Source organism: Neoarius graeffei, chromosome 12 (genome assembly GCF_027579695.1).
Source record: "Neoarius graeffei isolate fNeoGra1 chromosome 12, fNeoGra1.pri, whole genome shotgun sequence".
Lineage (NCBI taxonomy): Eukaryota > Metazoa > Chordata > Actinopteri > Siluriformes > Ariidae > Neoarius > Neoarius graeffei.
In genome coordinates, this window is record NC_083580.1 from 55,281,730 (window position 1) to 55,303,818 (window position 22,089).

Below are 22,089 nucleotides of genomic sequence, written 5' to 3' on the forward strand. Positions count from 1 at the left end.
ACTAACGTTTGTCCTACAATAAACTGAGAAACATCTCTGAACAGCTGTGTCTGTGTCAGTGACTCTTTGCTCCCGGATCGATCCGTGAGGCAGAATCTCCTAGGTGGCAGAGGGCTACATTCTTAGATCATACTTTGTCAATTCAACCTCCTTCAGTACAGACAGATCAAAACCTATCAAGAGGTTACACAATTCACACTCAAAACACAAAGTAAGAAGGAATGTTTATTTTTTGTTTAGTCAGAACAGATACCAGGCCCAGAAATGTACTCCAGTGATTAGAATAGATATGAAAGAGCTTTGTTGAAGAGCTTTGATGAACACAGCAGAACAGATAATTATAGATAGAAAAATAGGTATTCTATTACAATGGGTTTCAGAACAGAAGTGGCAACATTGTGTTGAATTTTTGTAAGTCAGAAATTGAAATGTGACTGCAAGAACCATCAATAAGGAAAGAATAAGACTTGAGGGCATGCTGTTATAGAAAAACAATCAATAACAAGTTGTTATGATGTAACTTGATGTGAAGTTGAGTTAATTAAAGCACCCTAAAGTTGATTATTTTCCTATGACAATACACGCACAAGTGTTTTATTATGCTTATACCACATCAATTTGCTAGCAATTTTTAAAATTAAGTTTAGAATTAGATATCATACATTTTATCTATGTATACATTTGATGTTGTGGAACATCTGTGAAACAAGCTGCTTCTACCGTATGATATTACAGCAACTATAAATATATAGCAGTCTTTCTGTCACCAGTATCTTTTTCCTTCTCTCTTGAAGTTAATTAGACAAAAATAAATAAATAAATCCCATGCTTGTCATGTTATCAACAAACCACAAAATGAAAAGCAGCCTGATTTGAAGTGTATTCTGTGTCAGAAAACTTAGTTACAGCATTTCACCTAACTGTTATGAAGTACTGACACTAGAGACCCCTCCCAAAAATGTTAGATAAATGTCTCCTCATAGAAAATGTCACAGTATCAGCAATTACACACATTTTTTTTATTGTTTATGTGTAGCATCTGCCATACAACTCCATGAGTAGTTATTACTATAAACAAGATAATTATTTGAATGAGCACATTAAAAGAAAATTATTTGCCTTATAGCTGTCACTACTTTCAGAGCTGCAGTTACAGAAAATTAATCAACACCCTGTGACACCGATTCTGATATCTATCAGAATCAAAAATTCAACAGTGCTGAGGTATAAATGAATTTGGAAAAAAATAACTTCTTGGACCAACAAAATACACACACACAAAAAAAGTTTTTACCGATCCCTGATTAAGGTTTTGATTTATTTTAGTGGATTTTCCCTTACTCTTCCTTTTAACGATAGTTGCTCTCAATTTGTGCTGCTTGTTCCATTGAGTTCAGGTGGATCATCTTGTACTTGCTCTTCATATCCTTTAGTAATATCAGTGCTTTTTCATATTCATTCCTGGATATAGCTTTGCCTCGAAGAACATTATCTGTGTAAAGAAATGGACAATAAGAATAATAAATAAGAAATATACATTCTATATATGATCACACTATACAAAATAGAGTCTAAAATCAACAACTTTGTCATAACTGTTCTCTTGTTCTCTTGTAGGTACTGATGTTCAAAATGTCTAGTGTGCTCAGCATAGCAAAATAGCAATAAGAATTGTGCAACATGAATCCAGCTCAGTCCATCATACACTGACTGCTCTGATAAGTAATGAGATAATAAAAGAACAGCTGCATTGCCAAACAGAGCACTTTCCAGTAAACATATTTCTTAAGAATTCCAACAGATCCTCTCTGACTCAAGCATATTTATTATTGGATCGTTTTCAGTCTCCAGATCTGCCATTATTACATTTGTGTAACCTTACCTGACCAGGCCCAGTGGTGCAACAAGATAAATATTCAACAACATAGAGTGTAAATGTTCTGACTCAACAAATTACAGTTCCCTCCAAAAGTACTAGAATGGCAAAGCCAATTCTTTTTTCTTTTCGCTATACATTGAAGACGTTTGGGCTTGAGATCAAAAGATAAATATAAGCTAATAGAACAGAATTTCAGCTTTCATTTCATGCTATTTACATCTAAACATGTTAAACAACTTGAAAGCACCTTTGGTGTCAGACCACCCAATCTTTAGGTGAGCAAAAGTATTGGAACAGGTATTTACTGCAATTTACTTTATGACTAAGACTTTATATTTGACTGTATGTCCCTTGCTTGCAATAACTGCATCAAGTCATCAACCATTGAAATCACCAAACTGTTGCATTCTATTTGTGTGATGATTTTCCAGGCTTTTACTACAGCTTCTTTCAGCTGTTTACTGATTAAGCCGGAGACATATCAAGTCTCCGAACCAAGATCATAACATGCATCCTTGATGCAACAAACATTAGCTAGCAGAGGGTATACACATCACTCAAAATGCAAAGTAAGAAATAATGTTTATTTTTTAGTCAGAAGAGTTTTTACAAAAAGATCAGAACATATATTTATAGATAGCAGAATAAATAATTCCCTCATTACAATGGGTTTCGGAACACAAGTTGGACCGTTAAATTGTTGAATTTTCATAAGTCAGAAAAGGAAATATGACTGCGAGAACCACCAATAAATAAAGAATAAAAGACCTGGTGCATGCACCTTTCAATTTCCTCTTCAGGAGGTGAAATGCATACCTTCACCCCTGCCCTGTGGAATTATTTGGTGATGGCACTGACTTGTTTTGGGGATTTTTCTTCACAGCTCTCACAATGTCATTTGTGTCATCAACTGCTGTTATTTTCCTTAGCTGACCTGCTCTAGGTCTGATTGTTAGTGTATCAATGGTTTCTTTCTTTTAAAGATTTTTTTGGGCCTTTTTCACCTTTTATTATTGGATAGGACAGTGCAGAGAGAGGAAATGAGAGAGAGAGACAGGGAGGGATTGGGAAACGACCTCAGGCTGGAATTGAACTCGGGTCCCCAGACCCACAGTATGGCGCCCCATCCACCCGAGCCACGACACCCCCCAGTGGTTGCTTTCTTTTTCAGGATATTTCAAATTGTTTTGGCTATGCCCAATGCTTGTGCAATTGCTGTCTTACAGACAGTTATAATCAATCTAATGTAAGCAAAATCCCTAAACCCCAACCTGCAAATAAAACAATTAACTAGCAACAGCAGTTTAAAATGAATCAGATTCTTCAGGAAAACCACAGAACTGGCAACACTGAGAAAAATGTACTGTTTGGTCTAAGTGGATACTGAAGCTTACCCAAAGGGACTTCACTTATTGTTTTCCTTTCTTTCATTTCTGTGAGAATTTCTTTAACTTTCTCTCCTTTTGTTTTTCGTGGTCTTGCAGGAAGCAAATTCCTTATCTGGAAAAAGAGAACTTGTTAAAAAGACAAAACAAAACCCTGAAATCAGCAATGCTAGTTGCACTGATTATTCAGATAGGAAGGCCATTATGGTATACACTAACACTTTTTAATTTAACAACTGCTATAGCAGGTCAGCCAAAAATCTAGAACACACAATGGTCTTTTTATCTGTAGTCAATCAGCTAACAGTTAGGGGATGCTTAGAACCACTTGAGCATAATTCACAAACTGAATATTTTAGTCATTGCACCAGCACCTCAAACCATGATAAGTAATGTCAAATGAACTTCAGTGTGAAACTGTATGATATCATCATCACCATTATCCATCCATCCATCCATCCATTATCTATACTGCCTATCCATCAGGGTCGCAGGGGAAGACGGAGCCAATCCCAGCTGACTTCGGGCAAGAGGTGTACAGCCTGAGCAGGTCACCAACCTATCGCAGGGCTAACACAGTGGCAAACAACCATTCAAACTCACATTCACACCTATAGACAACTTAGAGTAGCCAGTTGACCTAATCCATATGTATTTGTACTGTGGGAGGAAACCTAAGCAGACGTGGGGAGAACATGCAAACTCCACACAGAAAGGCCCTGTGGACCCACTATGGTCTATATTTTCATCAAATTATGACATCAGAGTTTAACCCAGCTTGTGTTCACAACTGGGTGGCATGGTGGTGTAGTGGTTAGCACTGTCGCCTCACAGCAAGAAGGTTCTGGATTCGAGCCCAGTGGCCAGCGGGGGCCTTTCTGTGTGGAGTTTGCATGTTCTCCCCGTGTCTGGGTGGGTTTCCTCCAGGTGCTCCGGTTTCTTCCACAGTTCAAAGACGTGGTTAGGTTAATATGGGACGGCCTTGGGCTGAGGTGCCCTTGAGTGAGACACCTAACTCCCAACTGCTCCCCGGGCCCTGTTAGAATGGCTGCCCACTGCTCTGGATATGCGTGTGTGCGCATGTGCATTCTTCTTTTGAAGATGGGGGAGCTCATCTCCACTGAGCTCCCCTTCAGTTTAACCACTAGATGGCACCATTGAGCAACTTTTTTGGTAAATAAAGATTTAGAAGAAACCAGAGCAATCAAGAGTAAATCCTGCAAAACCAAGTAATATGCTGTAGCACAAGATGGCCAACTTCAGTCCTAGAGAGATGGAATCTATCTAAATTGGGTGATGTGTGTGATCAGTGACATCTGCGTTAACTGTGCAAAGGTTCAGCCATATGGGAGTAGACTCAGACACTTCTGTTATAGCATATAAGCATCTGTTAATTGTCCCAAATATGGGTGGTGCAGGAAAACTGTTCACATGCTTCAATTTTGACATACATACATAGTACTGAAAACTACACTTTCCTGAACTGAAATCGGTATCCTATTTAGTAAAATTTAATAAAGTTCTTTTAAATTGTGGTTAGTCCCAAGAATGAAAAGGCAGAGATTAGTTAAAGATAAGGCACCCACCTATTTCTGCATTTATAACCTAATCTATCTCTGAAAAAACAATATTACTGTTAAACTTTAAAGGAATATAAGTTTACAATGGGGTGGCATGGTGGTGTAGTGGTTAGCGCTGTCGCCTCACAGCAAGAAGGTCCTGGGTTTGAGCCCAGTGGCCGACAGGGGCCTTTCTGTGTGGAGTTTGCATGTTCTCCCTGTGTCTGCATGGGTTTCCTCCGGGTGCTCCGGTTTCCCCAACAATCCAAAGATATGCAGGTTAGGTTAATTGGTGGCTATAATTTGACCATAGGTGAGTGTGAATGGTTGTTTGTCTCTATGTGTCAGCTCTGCAAATGACCTGACAACTTGTCCAGGGTGTACCCTGCCTCTCTCCCATAGTCAGCTGGGATAGGCTCCAGCTTGCCTGCGACCCTGTACAGGATAAGCGGCTATGGATAATGGATAGATGGATGGAAGTTTACAATGGAAAATTATACAGGTTCTCACTTTGATTATCTGTACCAATCACATCAGTCTGTCTCATCACCAGAGGTAAAGGTCACACAAGTTTCATCATCATCTCTTGACTCATGCTAACATTGGTGGGGAAATAATGTCTGATTAATTCAGTCAGTTCTGTTAGTTAAATATTTCTTTAATAATATCTTTTTAGTAGGTTATTCAAATATTGCAAACATTTTGACAGTATCTGATTACAAGCTAAATTGTTTAAGTCCCTTTCACTATTTCATCCAACAACTTGATCAAAGAGGGACACTGTGTGAGGCAATCTCAACATCAGTGCCAACAGTGTCAGACTGAATATGTGCAGGAATATAAAGTTAAAGAATATAAAGTTTCTTACTCTTTTTGGTTGCTCTTTATACGGTTTCTGTAGATGATCAAGATTTGCTTTGGAATCTCTGTACACAAGCAGGTTCTTCAGCGTGTACTCCAGAGCCCTCACAGTCTGCTGAATTCCTGACAAATCATTTAAAAATCCATAAACACTTCCTCATTAAATATTACAACACCATCACAGTCTAATTAAGCCATTACTTACCTACAGGCTTGGGCATGTCCAAGTCCAGATTATCATCTAGTAGAGCTTCATAACCAAGGAGTTTCTTTGGGTATTGTTTGGCATCATTCCTCCCAAAATTGGTGATGTCCACTGTCTCCTCTGTTCTGTCCTGATACTCAGGTTCAAGCAAATAATTTACCTGGGGTATTATGTTAATAAAGAAAATATGAGTAGCACTTTTAGAATCTTGGAAATTTTGCAATTCATACCGATATCCCCAAAAACCAAATAGTGATAGAGAGTTAAATTGTGTCTGATGTTAACAATCTTAACTGGAATGTTCTGCCCCATCTGCCATACAGACTTAAGCTTAATTAATTAGATAATTAAATACTTCTGCTCATACTCCAACTGTTCTAGCTGTTCCATTTCTCATAATAGTGTATAATTAAAGTTAAATCACCTCTGTTACAAAGATTGCTTCTTCATTTTGCTGACTCTCACTGTGTATTTCTAAATTTTCCCTTTCCAAAGGCTCTGATACAATGGAAGCAGTGACAACTTTCTTCTTCTCCATGTCCTTATTGTTAGTTTGTAAGGAGCTGGGGAGCAACGTGTCAGTGGACTTGAAGTCTGATGGTCGAGGTCTGTTTGTTTTAGTACCTTTGTCTGTAGAAGGGATTTCTGAAACACACAAGGCTGCTGTGATCAAGGAAACCTTTGGTACCCTTGGGATTTTAGTTTTTACCTGCATTTGTAAGAGGAAAAGATCAATGTAACACTGATGTTAGTTAACACTTATAACTATCAGGTTTTGTCACTTGATTAATAATGGGCAGATTCAACTAGCAATATTCAAGTAATTTACAGATGTGTTCAAATAAATAGCAGTGTGTTAAAAAACTGAATAAAGTGAACTATTTTAATAGCTTTTATTTCCATATTTCAAATGTAGTGGAAACATTACACATTCAATTCCAAATCAAAGCATTAACAAATTTTATCAAGTCTGTGTTATTCTTTTACAGGAAGCAAAGAAAATGAATATTAATCTGTTCAAAAAAATAGCAGTGTAGACATTTTTCTCTTAAAACTCAAACTGAACTAATATTTAGTTGCATAACCATTGTTTTTCAACAATGTCAACTAACTTCTGGCACCTCTAAACAGTTATTTCAGCCCAGGATGAATGATTTACATTTCACAGTTCCTGTGAATTTTTGGATTTTGCTTCAGAAACTGCATTTTTAATATTACCCCACAAGTTTTCAATGGGGTTGAGGTCAGAGGATTGAGTTGGCCACTCAGTCCTTTTGGAACCAAGATATTGCTCACTTACTCATGTGTTTGGGGTTGTTGTCTTGTTGAAACACCCATTTCAGGGGCATTTCCTCTTCGGCATACAGCAACATAATGTCTTCAAGTATTTTGATGTATTCAGACCAGGGCTTTGAACCAGAATGTTTTTCCGATTGGTTCGTTCCGAACAGAAACGGAATTTTAACGTTTCCGGTTTTGGGTTCCACCATTAAATAGACGTTCCCGAACCGGTTAGAACAAAAAAAATTTCGTTCCCAGAACGGTTAATTACGTTCCCTGTCAGCTGTTTAACAAATGGCTATAAAATTATGTCTCTGTCTCATCCAGCTTAAGCCAAATGTAGGCTAATTCTATTACAACCTTCATTAAATAAGACAAGAAATAATTCAAAACAATTATTATTTCAAATGTTGGCGATTTGGATTCTCAGTATGTCTTCCCATCTACACAAACAGAAAAAGTGCCAAAAATGAAAGATAATTCGTTTAGTGTGTTACCAAAGGCTAGTCAGGCCCTATAGAGGGCTACCGCATGACGTCACCGCGCTGCGAGATTTTGTTAGGCGCCATATTGGAAGACCAAGTACACATCTATGCAAGTACATACATACATAAAACAAACTACACCTGAAATGTAGCCAGGGCTGGTTCTGCCCTAATTTGGACCTGGGTGCAACATCGCGCAACCCCCCCCCCCCCCAAAAAAAAAAAAACCATCAGTCTAAATCAGGACAACCATCACATAACTATAACTATAAACATTTTAGATCAACTATTTTAACTAAATGGGCTATAATAAATAACCCTGCAGGCAGCCATGGCGGGCTGCCTCAGAAAAGTAACCATTCAATGACACAATTGAAAGCCTGCAGCCACGGCGGGCTGCCTCAGAAAAGTAACCTTTTGTCCTACCTTAAAACTCGTTTTGCATTTTCTGCCTCCTTTTTTGTATTTTCGACCCTCCGTTTATTTTCTTTCCTTTTCTGAAAACCCGATTTGTGTCCAGACATTTTGTTCTGCTACCAACGAACTAACTCGTCAGGTCTCGTCTCTCGAGCCCGCGATGATTCCCGTGGGAAGGGCAACAATTGATACATTTTCACAAACAGCCAATAGGGAGGTTGCAACGTTCAGGCTCTTCTTTGCTCAGACACTCAGTAATGCAATTACTCACTTATTATCACGTGGAGACGTGATAGCAGTCCACCTTCCCACTCTCTCCATTCAGTCAGCGAACGTCACACAGGAAGTGAACCCCAGCGGGTCATAGAAACTTGCACAGGAGAAGAATGACTTTTTTATTTGTAGGCTACGGAAACTTTGAGGAACGAAATAAAAACCGGTATTAACCGGTTACCATTATTTTTAATAAGCGTTTCTGTTCCGGAACATAAAAAATAATAAAGTTTCTGGTTTCGTTTCTGTTCCATGTGAAATAGACAAAGTTCCCGGTTTTCGTTTTCGTTCCTTGAACCGGTTCAAAGCCCTGATTCAGACTGATCTATAATCCCTGGTATACGATAAATAGGCCCAACACCATAGTATGAAAAACATCCCCATACCATGATTTTTGCGCCACCATGCTTCACCATCTTCACAGTGTACTGTGGCTTGAATTCGGTACCCAGGGGTCGTCTTACATACTGTGAATGACCACTAGACCCAAAAAAGAACAAATTTACTCTCATGAGTCCAAAGAATGTTACGCAGTTTCTCTTTGGACCAATCAATGTGTTCCTTGGCAAATTCTAACCGATTGTGCACGTGCCATTTTTTCAACAATGGTGCTTTATGGGGCCTTCTTGCTGATAGCTTAGCTTCGATCAAACACCTTCTTACAGTAACAGTACTTACAAGTAATTTTAGATCATCTTTGATCTTTCTGGAGGTGATGATTGGCTGAATCTTTGCCATTCTGACGATTCTTCGATCTGTTTTAACAGTAGTTGCTTGTTTTCTTCCCTGGGTTTTGGGTTTTTGTTGCCATTTTAAAGCATTTGAGATCATTATAGCTGAGCATCCTATAATTTGCTGCACTTCTTTATACACTTTCCCCTCTGCAATCAACTTTTTAATCAAATTACGTTGTTCCCTGAACAATGTTTAGAACAGCCCATTTTACTTAGCAATTCATAAGGAAGTATATTTTATAACAATGTATGGAATCTTTGCTTCCCTTCTTCCTAAATAAAGGACAATTAAAGGTAGACTGCCTTTCAGATTTTTCAAGTGTAGGTCATAAAAATAATTTTCCCTAAAGCTACTGAATTCGAATCACAGACTTCCAATTTTATTAGGTTTAAAAAAAAAATTAATGAATTTAGGGCCACACTATTTTTTCCTGCTTCACCATGACCCAATTCAAGATACTACGTCATGCATCACGTGGTGTAGTCTGGCTAACGCGACTGCCCTCATGTTGCGTCACGCTTAGGATGGGCGGGCCCAGGCTACACGTGGTGGGCTTTCCCCGTTCGCAAGGCATTATGGGATACAAATTTGAAACAGGAGAGAAAAATGGAGGATGTGAGCATATGAATGAAATGTGAAAGACTGACTACAGTAACAGAAAGCGAGAAGAAAAGACATTTATGTTGTGAAGTAAAGGAAACACACGACCAAACTAATAAATATCGGCGGTCAGCGAGCACCTTAGTGTGATCAGCTGTTCATTTAGTGAGAAAATGATGTAACTGTCAGTGCACGGTCAAGGTAAACCTGTAGATGGCAGTAATGCAACACTGGATGCCAGCTACCATAAAACCCAAAAGAAGAAGAAGAAGAAGAAGAAGAAGGTAACCTGCGCATGCGCACACGGACTTCCTCTGTCTGCTTGACTGCACAAAGCGAGCGATTTCATCCACATTATTTGCTAGGGAATCCCCTCAAATTAAATAACTTCCCAGCCACAGAATGGCCTGGGTTTTTTTTAGGCATTACAGAAATAAACATGTATCACAATGACCAAATTTCAGAGGGAAACACATTTCACCGATTTTATTAAATCGAAAGGCCATCTTGCTTTAATAACACCTGTTTTTTTTCAAAGAATTAATTAATTCTTTCATTAATCTCCACACTGCTGTTATTTTGAACATGCCCCTTTCAATGAATGAATCGATTCTCAGAACAAGCAGTGTGCATGTCATGACAGTTGGGTCTGTTGTTTTTCTATTGCACTACTACATCTCTCATCTCATCTCATTATCTCTAGCTGCTTTATCCTGTTCTACAGGGTCGCAGGCAAGCTGGAGCCTATCCCAGCTGACTATGGGCGAAAGGCGGGGTACACCCTGGACAAGTCGCCAGGTCATCACAGGGCTGACACATACACACAGACACCCATTCACATTCACACCTACGGTCAATTTAGAGTCACCAGTTAACCTAACCTGCATGTCTTTGGACTGTGGGGGAAACCAGAGCACCTGGAGAACATGCAAACTCCGCACAGAAAGGCCCTCGCCGGCCACGGGGCTCGAACCCGGACCTTCTTGCTGTGAGGCGACAGCGCTAACCACTACACCACCATGCCGCCTGCACTACTACATCTAAAAGTAAATTATTTGCCATGCAGAAATATCACTACTACTAATAACAGTGGTTCATCAGGTTACGGATGTTATACTGTTTTTTTTCTAACACAACTGTATGCCTGTCATACTGAAATTATAATGAATTAGGACAAGTACATTAATATATAAAATATATTATAATATAAAATACTCCAGGGCGGCATGGTGGTGTAGTGGTTAGCGCTGTCGCCTCACAGCAAGAAGGTCCGGGTTTGAGCCCCGTGGCCGGCGAGGGCCTTTCTGTGCGGAGTTTGCATGTTCTCCAGGTGCTCCGGTTTCCCCCACAGTCCAAAGACATGCAGGTTAGGTTAACTGGTGACTCTAAATTGACCGTAGGTGTGAATGTGAATGGGTGTCTGTGTCTATGTGTCAGCCCTGTGATGACCTGGCGACTTCTCCAGGGTGTACCCCGCCTTTCGCCCGTAGTCAGCTGGGATAGGCTCCAGCTTGCCTGCGACCCTGTAGAACAGGATAAAGCGGCTAGAGATAATGAGATGAGATAAAAAACTCCATGATTTCAGCTACTCTCAGACTTGCTGTTATTAACAGTTTATAACTTCTAACCATTCAGATTTATGAAATCATCAGGGACTCTGGCATAATGAAAATAAACAATATTAGATCCATAAACGGATAAATAACCTTTCTTTTCGGGTTGACAGGGAGCAAAAGATGTGGTTTTACAATATCAGGTGACTTCTTACGTCTCATTTTAATACCAAGTCTGTCTTGAAGAAACCAGGTCAACATTGGTGGGTCACCTAAAACATAGAAAGAGTAGAAAAATGCATTAAAAAATTAATATTACAACAACAAAAAATACAAAGTGGTACAAATAAAAAGCTTACCACGCCTCTGTGTAGTCAGTGGGTTTGAGTGGATAACAAGTTCACTGAGTAAAGGAAGCAATGCCACTGCCAATAATGCCTCTTCTTCAAATATCTGGGAAAATATGAAATGAATAGTTACCACTTCTCTTATACACACACACACACACACACACACACACACACACTACAACTGTGACAGCTGGAAGCAGGGGGTAAACATACCTTATTGTTTGCCAGATTCAGATATTGAAGCTCTGGAAATGGTGCACAGAAATCTTCCTCATCCACCTAAAAAATTAGGCAAGTCAAGAGCAAAAAGTCTACTGAAAATGAAAATAAAATAGATGTCTTATATAATGTATATAATATGCATGGCATTTTATAATGTATCATAATATTATTACCAACTGTGGTGATTCCATAACAGTCTCCATATTAAAATGCTTTTGTCGGTTCACTTTGGAATTAGAGCAGCCTGAGTGGGGACAAAAAAGAGAGAATTAATGCAAAGTTAAGCTCTCCCAACTGACTAATATTTAACTAAATATGATGTAAACTTTTGTAGTCACTTATTTCCAGATTTAAAGTACCTGGCACCTGTAGCGGTGGCATAGGTTGAAGGTAAGGGACTTCAGATATGTAGTTTCCTTCTAAATTTAAATGTTGAAGCCTGAAATTATATAATTTATTAATGTTTTTTTTGTTATAAGCTATGAAATAAATAAACAATATGAATGTTTATACTGAATGGGTATGTGTGAGTAATAATTACAAATGTGTAAATAATTATATTAATATAATATAGGGCGGCACGGTGGTGTAGTGGTTAGCGCTGTCGCCTCACAGCAAGAAGGTCCGGGTTCGAGCCCCGTGGCCGGCGAGGGCCTTTCTGTGCGGAGTTTGCATGTTCTCCCCGTGTCCGCGTGGGTTTCCTCCGGGTGCTCCGGTTTCCCCCACAGTCCAAAGACATGCAGGTTAGGTTAACTGGTGACTCTAAATTGACCGTAGGTGTGAATGTGAGTGTGAATGGTTGTCTGTGTCTATGTGTCAGCCCTGTGATGACCTGGCGACTTGTCCAGGGTGTACCCCGCCTTTCGCCCGTAGTCAGGTGGGATAGGCTCCAGCTTGCCTGCGACCCTGTAGAACAGGATAAGCAGCTAGAGATAATGAGATGAGATGAGATAATATAATATAATCTTAAACATAATAATATATTTATAACACAGCTCTGTTGAACGCTCAGTTCTGATTGGACAGAAGGTGATTCATGTCCTATAACAGCTTCAAATGGCAAGTTTATATGAATACACTTTGGCTAATACTTTTTTTTTGGTAATATGACAAGCTGTATTTTTTTTCTTATTAACTTAAAGAGGTGAAAAAAGAGAGGTTGGTAAGGGAACAACTGTTTATAGCTGCTAATGAGATGAGATGAGAGATTAAACGTAAGTATATATGAATAAAAAAAGGACAATGCGTTGATCATTAATGAATTAAAAATTGTTGGGAAACTGCTGTGGTACAAGAAGAATAAAACCCTTTGAAATGTTGTGTTATAATAAAATAATCAGCTTCCTAAGAGTAGTTGGTAGTAACAGTAACTCTGCTTCATGTTGGACTACATCACACCACTCTGTCAGTGATTATTTTCCTATAACAGCACATTACCTGCTTTATTCCTCACTTTGTTTATATTAAAAATAACAAGAAGGAAAAAGGTGTTAGGTACTGTTCTTCCTTTTAGTTACGTATTTCAATCATAGCCTCAAATAATATTTCTGAAGGAACCATGAAAATATATTATACATTATATACATTATATAAATGCATATACATTTCAGAACTTAGAAAAAGAGGTACTAAAATAAACCTTTCCGTGTTGCTACCCTAGAGGTAAATTTTTTTGTATCTTTAAAGGGCTGATGACATGAACATGACTCTATGCAATTTCTTAAATAAACTATACAACATGGCAAACATGTTAGATTTCTCTTTTTTCTTTCGATTACGTTCATTATGTCTTATATTAAATATAGTTAGTTTTTTTTTTTTTTTTCTTTTTCCTTTTTTATCAGACATCTAATTTTTGGGTTTGTTTACCTGACATGTTTCGACGTACGACTGTCGTCTTCCTCAGAGTGTCACCGGATGTTAATTGGTGACGCATCTTTTATCAGCTGCTGTTTCTGAAGGCGTGGCCTTCCTGTCTGGTTTGACAGGTCGGTCACGCCTTCTACTGTCTGTTTGTCCCCTGCAAGATGGCACTCCAGGTGTGGGAGAGCATGTATGCTCCCTCATCCCGGTTGATGGTCCTCGGGCTTCGCTTACGGATCTCCATGGCCTCCCTGATCCAGCGCTGATGTTTGTTATCTTCTGTGCGGATGACTCTGGCTATGGACTGGGGGAATGCCAGAGTCATCCGCACAGAAGATAACAAACATCAGCGCTGGATCAGGGAGGCCATGGAGATCCGTAAGCGAAGCCCGAGGACCATCAACCGGGATGAGGGAGCATACATGCTCTCCCACACCTGGAGTGCCATCTTGCAGGGGACAAACAGACAGTAGAAGGCGTGACCGACCTGTCAAACCAGACAGGAAGGCCACGCCTTCAGAAACAGCAGCTGATAAAAGATGCGTCACCAATTAACATCCGGTGACACTCTGAGGAAGACGACAGTCGTACGTCGAAACATGTCAGGTAAACAAACCCAAAAATTAGATGTCTGATAAAAAAAGGAAAAAAAAAAACTAACTATGTTAGATTTCTGTTATAATTACGTGAAAAGAAGCTGTTGTTACGCGAATATCCAACTTTTAATTGCACAGCGCAAGAAAACTGGGTCCGTGGCTCGCAGCCATGTTGTGACGTCAGCGGAAGAACACGCTGCGGTTCACTGGCTGTCTACTCAATGGAAATGGCGCATGAAAACGCCGGTGAACTCTCTAGCTCTTCTTCTTCTGGGAGTCTAGAATTGTGTTGTGAGTGGGATAGATCGGAAGAATCAAGTGATGACGAACACGGGTGCATCCAACCGTACAGGTTTGAACCTGTTACTGTGCAATCTGAGAGCGACTCCGACCCCGAGATGGACAGCGGACAGGCAGACAGCCCAGCATTGAACACCACAAGGTTGGATAACAAGGATTGGTAGGTCAACCCGTATTTGTTCAAAATGTTACGGAATCAATATTTTAATATTGTGTATTGTTGTCTTGCATGTGTAAACACTGCTTATATCATGTAAGCCGTATGCTACACTGAATACATAGTTCCTAATGGAGCACGCAAACGGCTAACATAATAAGCTTACGACTATGCCTGATCCGTGATACATTTAGGATAATATTGGCAGGCACATCTTCTAGTTTATGGCTTCTTAGTTTTATCCTTGAATGAAGCAAAGTATTTGATAACCTACATCAGCGTAAGCAAATGACAATCTGTAGCCTACTTGTCTGGCTAAGTTAGCTTTCCCTCCGTGTTTGCTTTGAGAAACAAGCTTTCACAAGCAAATATATGACTGATATCACGCCGACTTTATGATTACATTTATGATTATCATGAATGTGTACTCTATGATGTGTACTCTATGAGCGCTCTGGAGCGAGTCACTTCCAAGATGGCCACGCAGACCGCATGGTTACTATTTTTAGCATCATGTCGGAGCACTCTATAGCTCTACGTACCTGTGGCAGCGGGGGCGTGGTCAAGCGCCGGTCTGTGACAGGAGGGCGGAGTCAGGGAAGGTAAGTGGCAGAATCACTTCACCTGAGAGCAATTAACCTGTGTTTGTGTGTCTTCCCAGTGACCGCGCCCTATATGAGGAGGGAGAGTGAGAGCGGAGGTAGCTCATCTCCAGACCAGACGCCGGTTGTGTGTGGGTGTGTGTCGGAGTGGGAAGTTGTTCACTGAAAAGTGTAGCAATAAAAGCCACATTTACAAACCTCATCTCTGTCCTGCCGTCCTCTGTGCTCCACCCCTTCGAGTCACTTCCAAGATGGCCATGCAGACCGCATGGTTACTATTTTTAGCATCATGTCGGAGCACTCTATAGCTCTACGTACCTGTGGCAGCGGGGGCGTGGTCAAGCGCCGGTCTGTGACAGGAGGGCGGAGTCAGGGAAGGTAAGTGGCAGAATCACTTCACCTGAGAGCAATTAACCTGTGTTTGTGTGTCTTCCCAGTGACCGCGCCCTATATGAGGAGGGAGAGTGAGAGCGGAGGTAGCTCATCTCCAGACCAGACGCAGGTTGTGTGTGGGTGTGTGTCGGAGTGGGAAGTTGTTCACTGAAAAGTGTAGCAATAAAAGCCACATTTACAAACCTCATCTCTGTCCTGCCGTCCTCTGTGCTCCACCCCTTCGTTAGAGCGGTTACAGTGGTGCCGAAACCCGGGACCTGGAGCACAGCAGCCTCTCAGCCCCATGGAGTCCTCCCTGTTCGCTGAACTGATCCACGCCCTCGCCACGGCCCAGCAAAGCCAGCACCAGGCGCTACTCACCCTCCGAAAGGAGCAAGAAGAGCGGTTCGAGGCCCTGGTGTTGGCCCAACAAGAAGATCGCCAGGCGTTCCGGCACCTCCTCGCGTCGGTGGGGCCCACCAGCGCTCCTACCGCGGGCCCGTCTCCCCTCACCGTCACCAAGATGGGCCCGCAGGACGACCCCGAGGCGTTCATCACGCTCTTTGAGCAGGTCGCCGAAGCCTCGGGGTGGCCGATGGAGCAGCGCGCGGCGCGCCTCCTCCCCCTGCTCACGGGAGAAGCACAGCTGGCTGCGCTACAGCTCCCTGCCGACCGCCGGCTGGCCTACGCGGACCTCCGCCGGGCCGTCCTCCAGCGCGTAGGGCGCACCCCAGAACAGCAGCGCCAGCGCTTCCGCGCGCTGCGCTTGGAGGAAGTCGGCCGGCCGTTCGCATTTGGCCAGCAGCTCCGAGACGCCTGCTGGCGGTGGCTGAGGGCCAACAACCGCGACGCCGAAGGAATCCTCGACCAGGTGGCGCTGGAACAGTTCGTCGCTCGCTTGCCAGCAGGAACTGTGGAGTGGGTCCGGTGCCACCGCCCGGCATCGCTGGATCGAGCAGTCGAGCTGGCGGAGGACCATTTGGCGGCTGTCCCGGCGGCAGGACAGCAGATGGCATCTTCTCTTCTCTCCTCTTCTCTCTCTCTCTCTCCCCCTCCTCCTGTGTCCCGTCCTCGCCCCATTCCCCCTCCGCGGAGACGGGGGCCGGCACCCCCCCAGCCGGCCCGCCGCACCCGCGGTGCCCTCCCGTTTCTCCCTTCTGTGTCTGTCTCTCCCCCACCTCAGGTGAGTGAGCCCCAGATCACTGGTGCAGAGGGAAAGCCCGGGCCGGTTTGCTGGCGCTGCGGGGAGCCGGGCCACCTTCAACAGCAGTGCACGGCAGTGGAAGTGGGCGCGGTGGTTCGGATCCCCGACGCGCCAGAGGCCGCCCTCGATCGGGCCGGAGCGTATCGCATACCGGTGAGTATCCAAGAGGCTACATATCAGGCGTTGGTGGATTCTGGTTGTAATCAGACCTCAATTCGCCAAAGCCTGGTTCAAAACGAGGCATTGGGGGGAGCACAAGGGGTGAAGGTGTTATGTGTGCACGGGGATGTTCACAGCTACCCTTTGGTGTCGGTCCACATTATTTTCAGAGGGGAAAAATTTATAGTGAAGGCGGCGGTTAATCCTCGCCTTACCCACTCTCTAATTTTGGGGACTGATTGGCCGGGATTTCGGGGTTTAATGACACGCCTAGTCGAGAGTGGGTCCTGCCATTTGACAGGGGGAGGTCCCGGTGTCGCTTTGGTGGGAGCAGCTGTCACAGAGCCGTCTACGTCATCTCCGCGTCAGAGTGAGGAGCCGCCGGCTCCTCCTCTCTCTATTGGGGAATCCCTCGCGGATTTCCCATTAGAGCAGTCGCAAGACGAGACTCTGCGGCATGCATTTGACCAAGTGAGAGTAATCGATGGTCAAACGCTCCAGCCGAACGCCACCCCGTCCTTCCCCTACTTCGCGATTATGAAGGATAGATTATACCGAGTGACGCAGGACACTCAAACTAAAGAGCGCGTCACGCAGCTTTTAATTCCGAAGAGCCGCCGGGAATTGGTATTCCAGGCGGCTCACTTTAATCCCATGGCTGAACACTTGGGGCAGGATAAAACACTAGCCCGAATAATGGCCCGTTTCTATTGGCCGGGGATTCGCGGCGATGTCCGTAGGTGGTGTACGGCATGCCGCGAATGCCAGTTAGTAAACCCAGCGGCCATTCCAAAAGCGCCTTTGCGCCCCCTACCGTTAATCGAGACCCCGTTTGAGAGAATTGGGATGGATCTCGTTGGGCCATTAGATCGGTCAGCACGAGGGTACCGCTTTATATTAGTTCTGGTGGACTATGCAACGCGATACCCGGAAGCAGTGCCTCTGCGCAATATCTCAGCACGCAGTATTGCCGAGGCACTCTTCCGCGTCATCTCCCGAGTTGGAATCCCGAAAGAGATTCTGACTGATCAAGGCACTACGTTTATGTCACGAACACTGCGTGAACTGTATGGGTTATTGGGGATTAAGCTGATCCGCACCAGCGTGTATCACCCACAAACGGACGGTTTAGTGGAACGATTCAACCGCACCCTCAAAAATATTATTAAGAAATTCGTAAGTGAGGACGCACGTAACTGGGATAAGTGGCTCGAACCCTTGCTGTTCTCAGTGCGAGAGGTCCCCCAAGCCTCCACGGGGTTCTCCCTGTTCGAATTATTATATGGGCGTAAGCCGCGCAGCATCCTGGACGTGCTGCGGGAAAATTGGGAGGAGGGACCTTCACAAAGTAAGAACGAAATTCAGTACGTTATGGACCTGCGCGCAAAACTCCACACGCTCACCCACCTAACTCAGGAGAATTTGCGGCAGGCCCAGGAACGGCAAGCCCGCCTGTACAACAAGGGTACGCGCCTTAGAGAGTTCACACCGGGAGATAAGGTACTCGTACTGTTGCCCACGTCGAGCTCCAAATTGATCGCCAAGTGGCAAGGACCCTTTGAGGTCACACGGCGAGTCGGGGACGTCGACTATGAGGTGAGGCGAACGGACAGGGGTGGGGCGCTACAGATTTACCACCTCAATCTGCTTAAACTCTGGAACGAGGAGGTCCCCGTGGCGTTGGTGTCGGTGGTTCCGGAGAAGGCGGAGCTGGGGCCGGAGGTTCAAAAGGGAACATTGGCATCACGTACCTCTCCGGTCCCCTGTGGAGACCACCTCTCCCTGACCCAACTCACGGAGGTCGCCCAGTTGCAGGCCGAGTTTTCGGATGTGTTCTCGCCCCTGCCCGGTCGCACTAACCTCATAGAGCATCACATCGAGACGCCCCCGGGGGTGGTAGTGCGTAGTCGCCCTTATAGGCTACCCGAACACAAAAAAAAGGTGGTTCGGGAAGAACTTCAGACCATGCTCGAAATGGGCATCGTCAAGGAGTCCCACAGTGACTGGAGCAGCCCGGTGGTCTTGGTACCCAAGGCTGACGGGTCGGTCCGGTTTTGTGTGGACTATAGGAAAGTCAACGCGGTGTCTAAATTTGACGCGTACTCAATGCCTCGTATTGACGAGCTGCTCGATCGACTAGGCATGGCTCGCTTTTATTCGACACTGGATTTGACGAAGGGATATTGGCAGATCCCCTTGACTCCACTATCCCGAGAAAAAACGGCCTTTTCCACACCGTTTGGGTTACACCAATTCGTCACACTTCCGTTTGGGCTGTTTGGGGCGCCCGCTACGTTTCAGCAGCTGATGGATCGGGTCCTCCGCCCCCACGCCACCTATGCGGCCGCCTATCTGGATGACATCATCATATATAGTAATGACTGGCCGAGGCACTTGGAACACCTAAGGGCCGTCCTTAGGTCGCTGAGGCGGGCGGGTCTCACAGCCAACCCAAAGAAGTGTGCGATTGGGCGGGTGGAAATACGGTATCTGGGCTTCCACTTGGGCAATGGGCAGGTGTGTCCCCAAATTAATAAGACCGCAGCGATTGCGGCCTGCCCGAGGCCCAAGACCAAAAAGGGGGTGAGACAGTTCCTGGGGCTGGCTGGCTATTATCGTAGGTTTATATCTAATTATTCGGACGTCACCAGCCCGCTGACTGACCTCACTAAAAAGGGAGCGCCAGATCCGGTCCAGTGGACGGAGCAGTGTCAGCGGGCTTTCTCTGAGGTAAAGGCTGCACTGTGTGGGGGGCCACTTTTACACTCCCCTGACTTCTCTCTCCCTTTTATGTTACAGACGGATGCGTCGGACAGAGGGCTGGGGGCCGTTTTGTCCCAGCAGGTGGAGGGGGAGGACTGCCCGGTCCTTTACATCAGTCGGAAGCTGTCAGTGCGTGAGGGCCGCTACAGCACGATTGAGAAGGAGTGCCTGGCGATCAAGTGGGCGGTCCTCGCCCTCCGTTACTACCTGCTGGGGTGCCCTTTCACCCTCTGTTCAGACCACGCGCCCCTCCAGTGGCTCCACTGCATGAAGGATGCCAACACGTGGATCACCCGTTGGTATCTGGCACTACAACCCTTCAACTTCAAGGTGGTCCACAGGCCGGGGGCGCAGATGGTCGTGGCGGACTTCCTCTCCCGTCAAGGGGGGGGGGGGGGGGGAGTCGGCTGCAGGCCGGACAGGCGCCCGGCCTGAGTCGGGCGGTGGGGGTATGTGGCAGCGGGGGCGTGGTCAAGCGCCGGTCTGTGACAGGAGGACGGAGTCAGGGAAGGTAAGTGGCAGAATCACTTCACCTGAGAGCAATTAACCTGTGTTTGTGTGTCTTCCCAGTGACCGCGCCCTATATGAGGAGGGAGAGTGAGAGCGGAGGTAGCTCATCTCCAGACCAGACGCCGGTTGTGTGTGGGTGTGTGTCGGAGTGGGAAGTTGTTCACTGAAAAGTGTAGCAATAAAAGCCACATTTACAAACCTCATCTCTGTCCTGCCGTCCTCTGTGCTCCACCCCTTCGTTAGAACGGTTACAGTACCTTTATCTTATGTCGTTTCTCAACACATGTTCTGACAGTTGGACTGTCTTTGGAGGAGTCGCCTTGTCCCAGGCGACTGCTGGATCCGGCATAGCTACTAGTAGACCCCCTCCGGAATACTGTAGGCACTGCTGATGGTAGCAGCACACGTTTGTGCTGAACTGAACACCCAAGAGATTCTTTTAAGCTGGGAAGGGTGTCAAAACAATCCAAATCGAAGTGTTCAGAGCACAGGACGGATGTTGGTGAGGGCTCCCACTTGTCACGAGTGCGCCTGACTTGCTTCACCCACTTCGCATGCAGCTCGGGATCTCTGGGAAACTTGAATAAACTTACCCCATCCTTGTGGGTTTTGGAGCAAAAGCCGGCAACACAACGCGAAGGCATAATAAATATATATATATATATATATATATATATATATATATATATATATATATATATATATATATATAATAATGTATAATAAAAATACTAATAATGATAAACTGAACACCTGTCACATCAACAACAAACTGGTAAGTTAGGAGGAAGGTTCTTTCGCTGACGTCATATAGCTCCTCCTCCTCCTTCGTCTCCTGGGTGCTTCAGCCCCGTCAAATTTGCCCAAATAGCCGCGTTTTTTATCATAACTTGTAAAATAGGCGCCTTCGTGAATTAATATATGGATCATCGGGAATTACTTTTTATGTTATAAAACATCGCCAAAGATGTCAAAAACGTGTCATCAGCACTTTAATATGTATCTTTCACCTGCATATATGAACATAATGTACCTTTAAAAATTATTGGACCATAATTAACTTTTAGAGTAAAGCTTTCTCGGTTAAAGATACATAGAAAGGTACAAAATATCATCAGAAACATGGAAAAGTGCAGTTTATTTCCCCCTTTTTCTAAAAGCACATTAGTGCAAAAGTGAAGACTTCTTTCTATAAAAATCGCTGGCATGCAAATAATAAATTCCCAGCATGATTGTAATGGAAATAACTAACCTTTTTAGATTCGAAAGACTTTGAAAGACACAAGAAGACAGTTTATTATCATCCAGCACCAACACTTCAAGAGTCTGAAACAATGTGTTGGACTTGGGAGCCCTGTTGAAATGAAGTATGTCAATTTAAGGTTTTACTGTGTAAATATGACATTAAATACAAAATAGACTATAATAAACAATACATACAGATCACCATGGGGAGTATTAGGGCCAGCCATATCAGGTGGAAGTGTCTGCAAATTATTTGCAGTCAGCTGAAGCACCTTTAATCTTGGTAGAAGGCCAATGGCTAATATACCATCACTTGATAAATTATTATAAGACAGGTCCAGGACCTAGTGCAAGAAAAACACTATAATTATCAGTAACCTACTGGAAACATTTTAGGGGAATATCTTATGTCTTATTTATAGTGCACTCTGTTAATAAATAAATAGATTCACCAGCATGACCATTATAATGCACGTTGGTTCTCAGCCAGTGGTTCTCAAAGTAGTTAAGGGG

General features: G+C 43.9%; 1 protein-coding gene across 1 annotated transcript in view; it reads right to left on the reverse strand.

The window, feature by feature from the left end:
• Window positions 1-576: 576 nt before the first annotated feature.
• The window catches only part of xrra1 (X-ray radiation resistance associated 1), a 32,810-nt gene continuing 11,297 nt past the window's right edge, over window positions 577-22,089 (reverse strand). The window contains exons 6-17 of the mRNA XM_060935092.1: window positions 21,772-21,920; window positions 21,584-21,685; window positions 12,165-12,244; window positions 11,979-12,049; window positions 11,797-11,862; window positions 11,593-11,686; window positions 11,387-11,505; window positions 6,314-6,598; window positions 5,890-6,049; window positions 5,692-5,807; window positions 3,274-3,379; window positions 577-1,492 (exon numbers count right to left, since the gene is read on the reverse strand). Of these exons, the coding sequence (XP_060791075.1) occupies window positions 1,350-1,492; window positions 3,274-3,379; window positions 5,692-5,807; window positions 5,890-6,049; window positions 6,314-6,598; window positions 11,387-11,505; window positions 11,593-11,686; window positions 11,797-11,862; window positions 11,979-12,049; window positions 12,165-12,244; window positions 21,584-21,685; window positions 21,772-21,920 (1,491 nt within the window). The 3' untranslated portion in view covers window positions 577-1,349. The remainder of the gene's footprint in view (window positions 1,493-3,273; window positions 3,380-5,691; window positions 5,808-5,889; window positions 6,050-6,313; window positions 6,599-11,386; window positions 11,506-11,592; window positions 11,687-11,796; window positions 11,863-11,978; window positions 12,050-12,164; window positions 12,245-21,583; window positions 21,686-21,771; window positions 21,921-22,089) is intronic.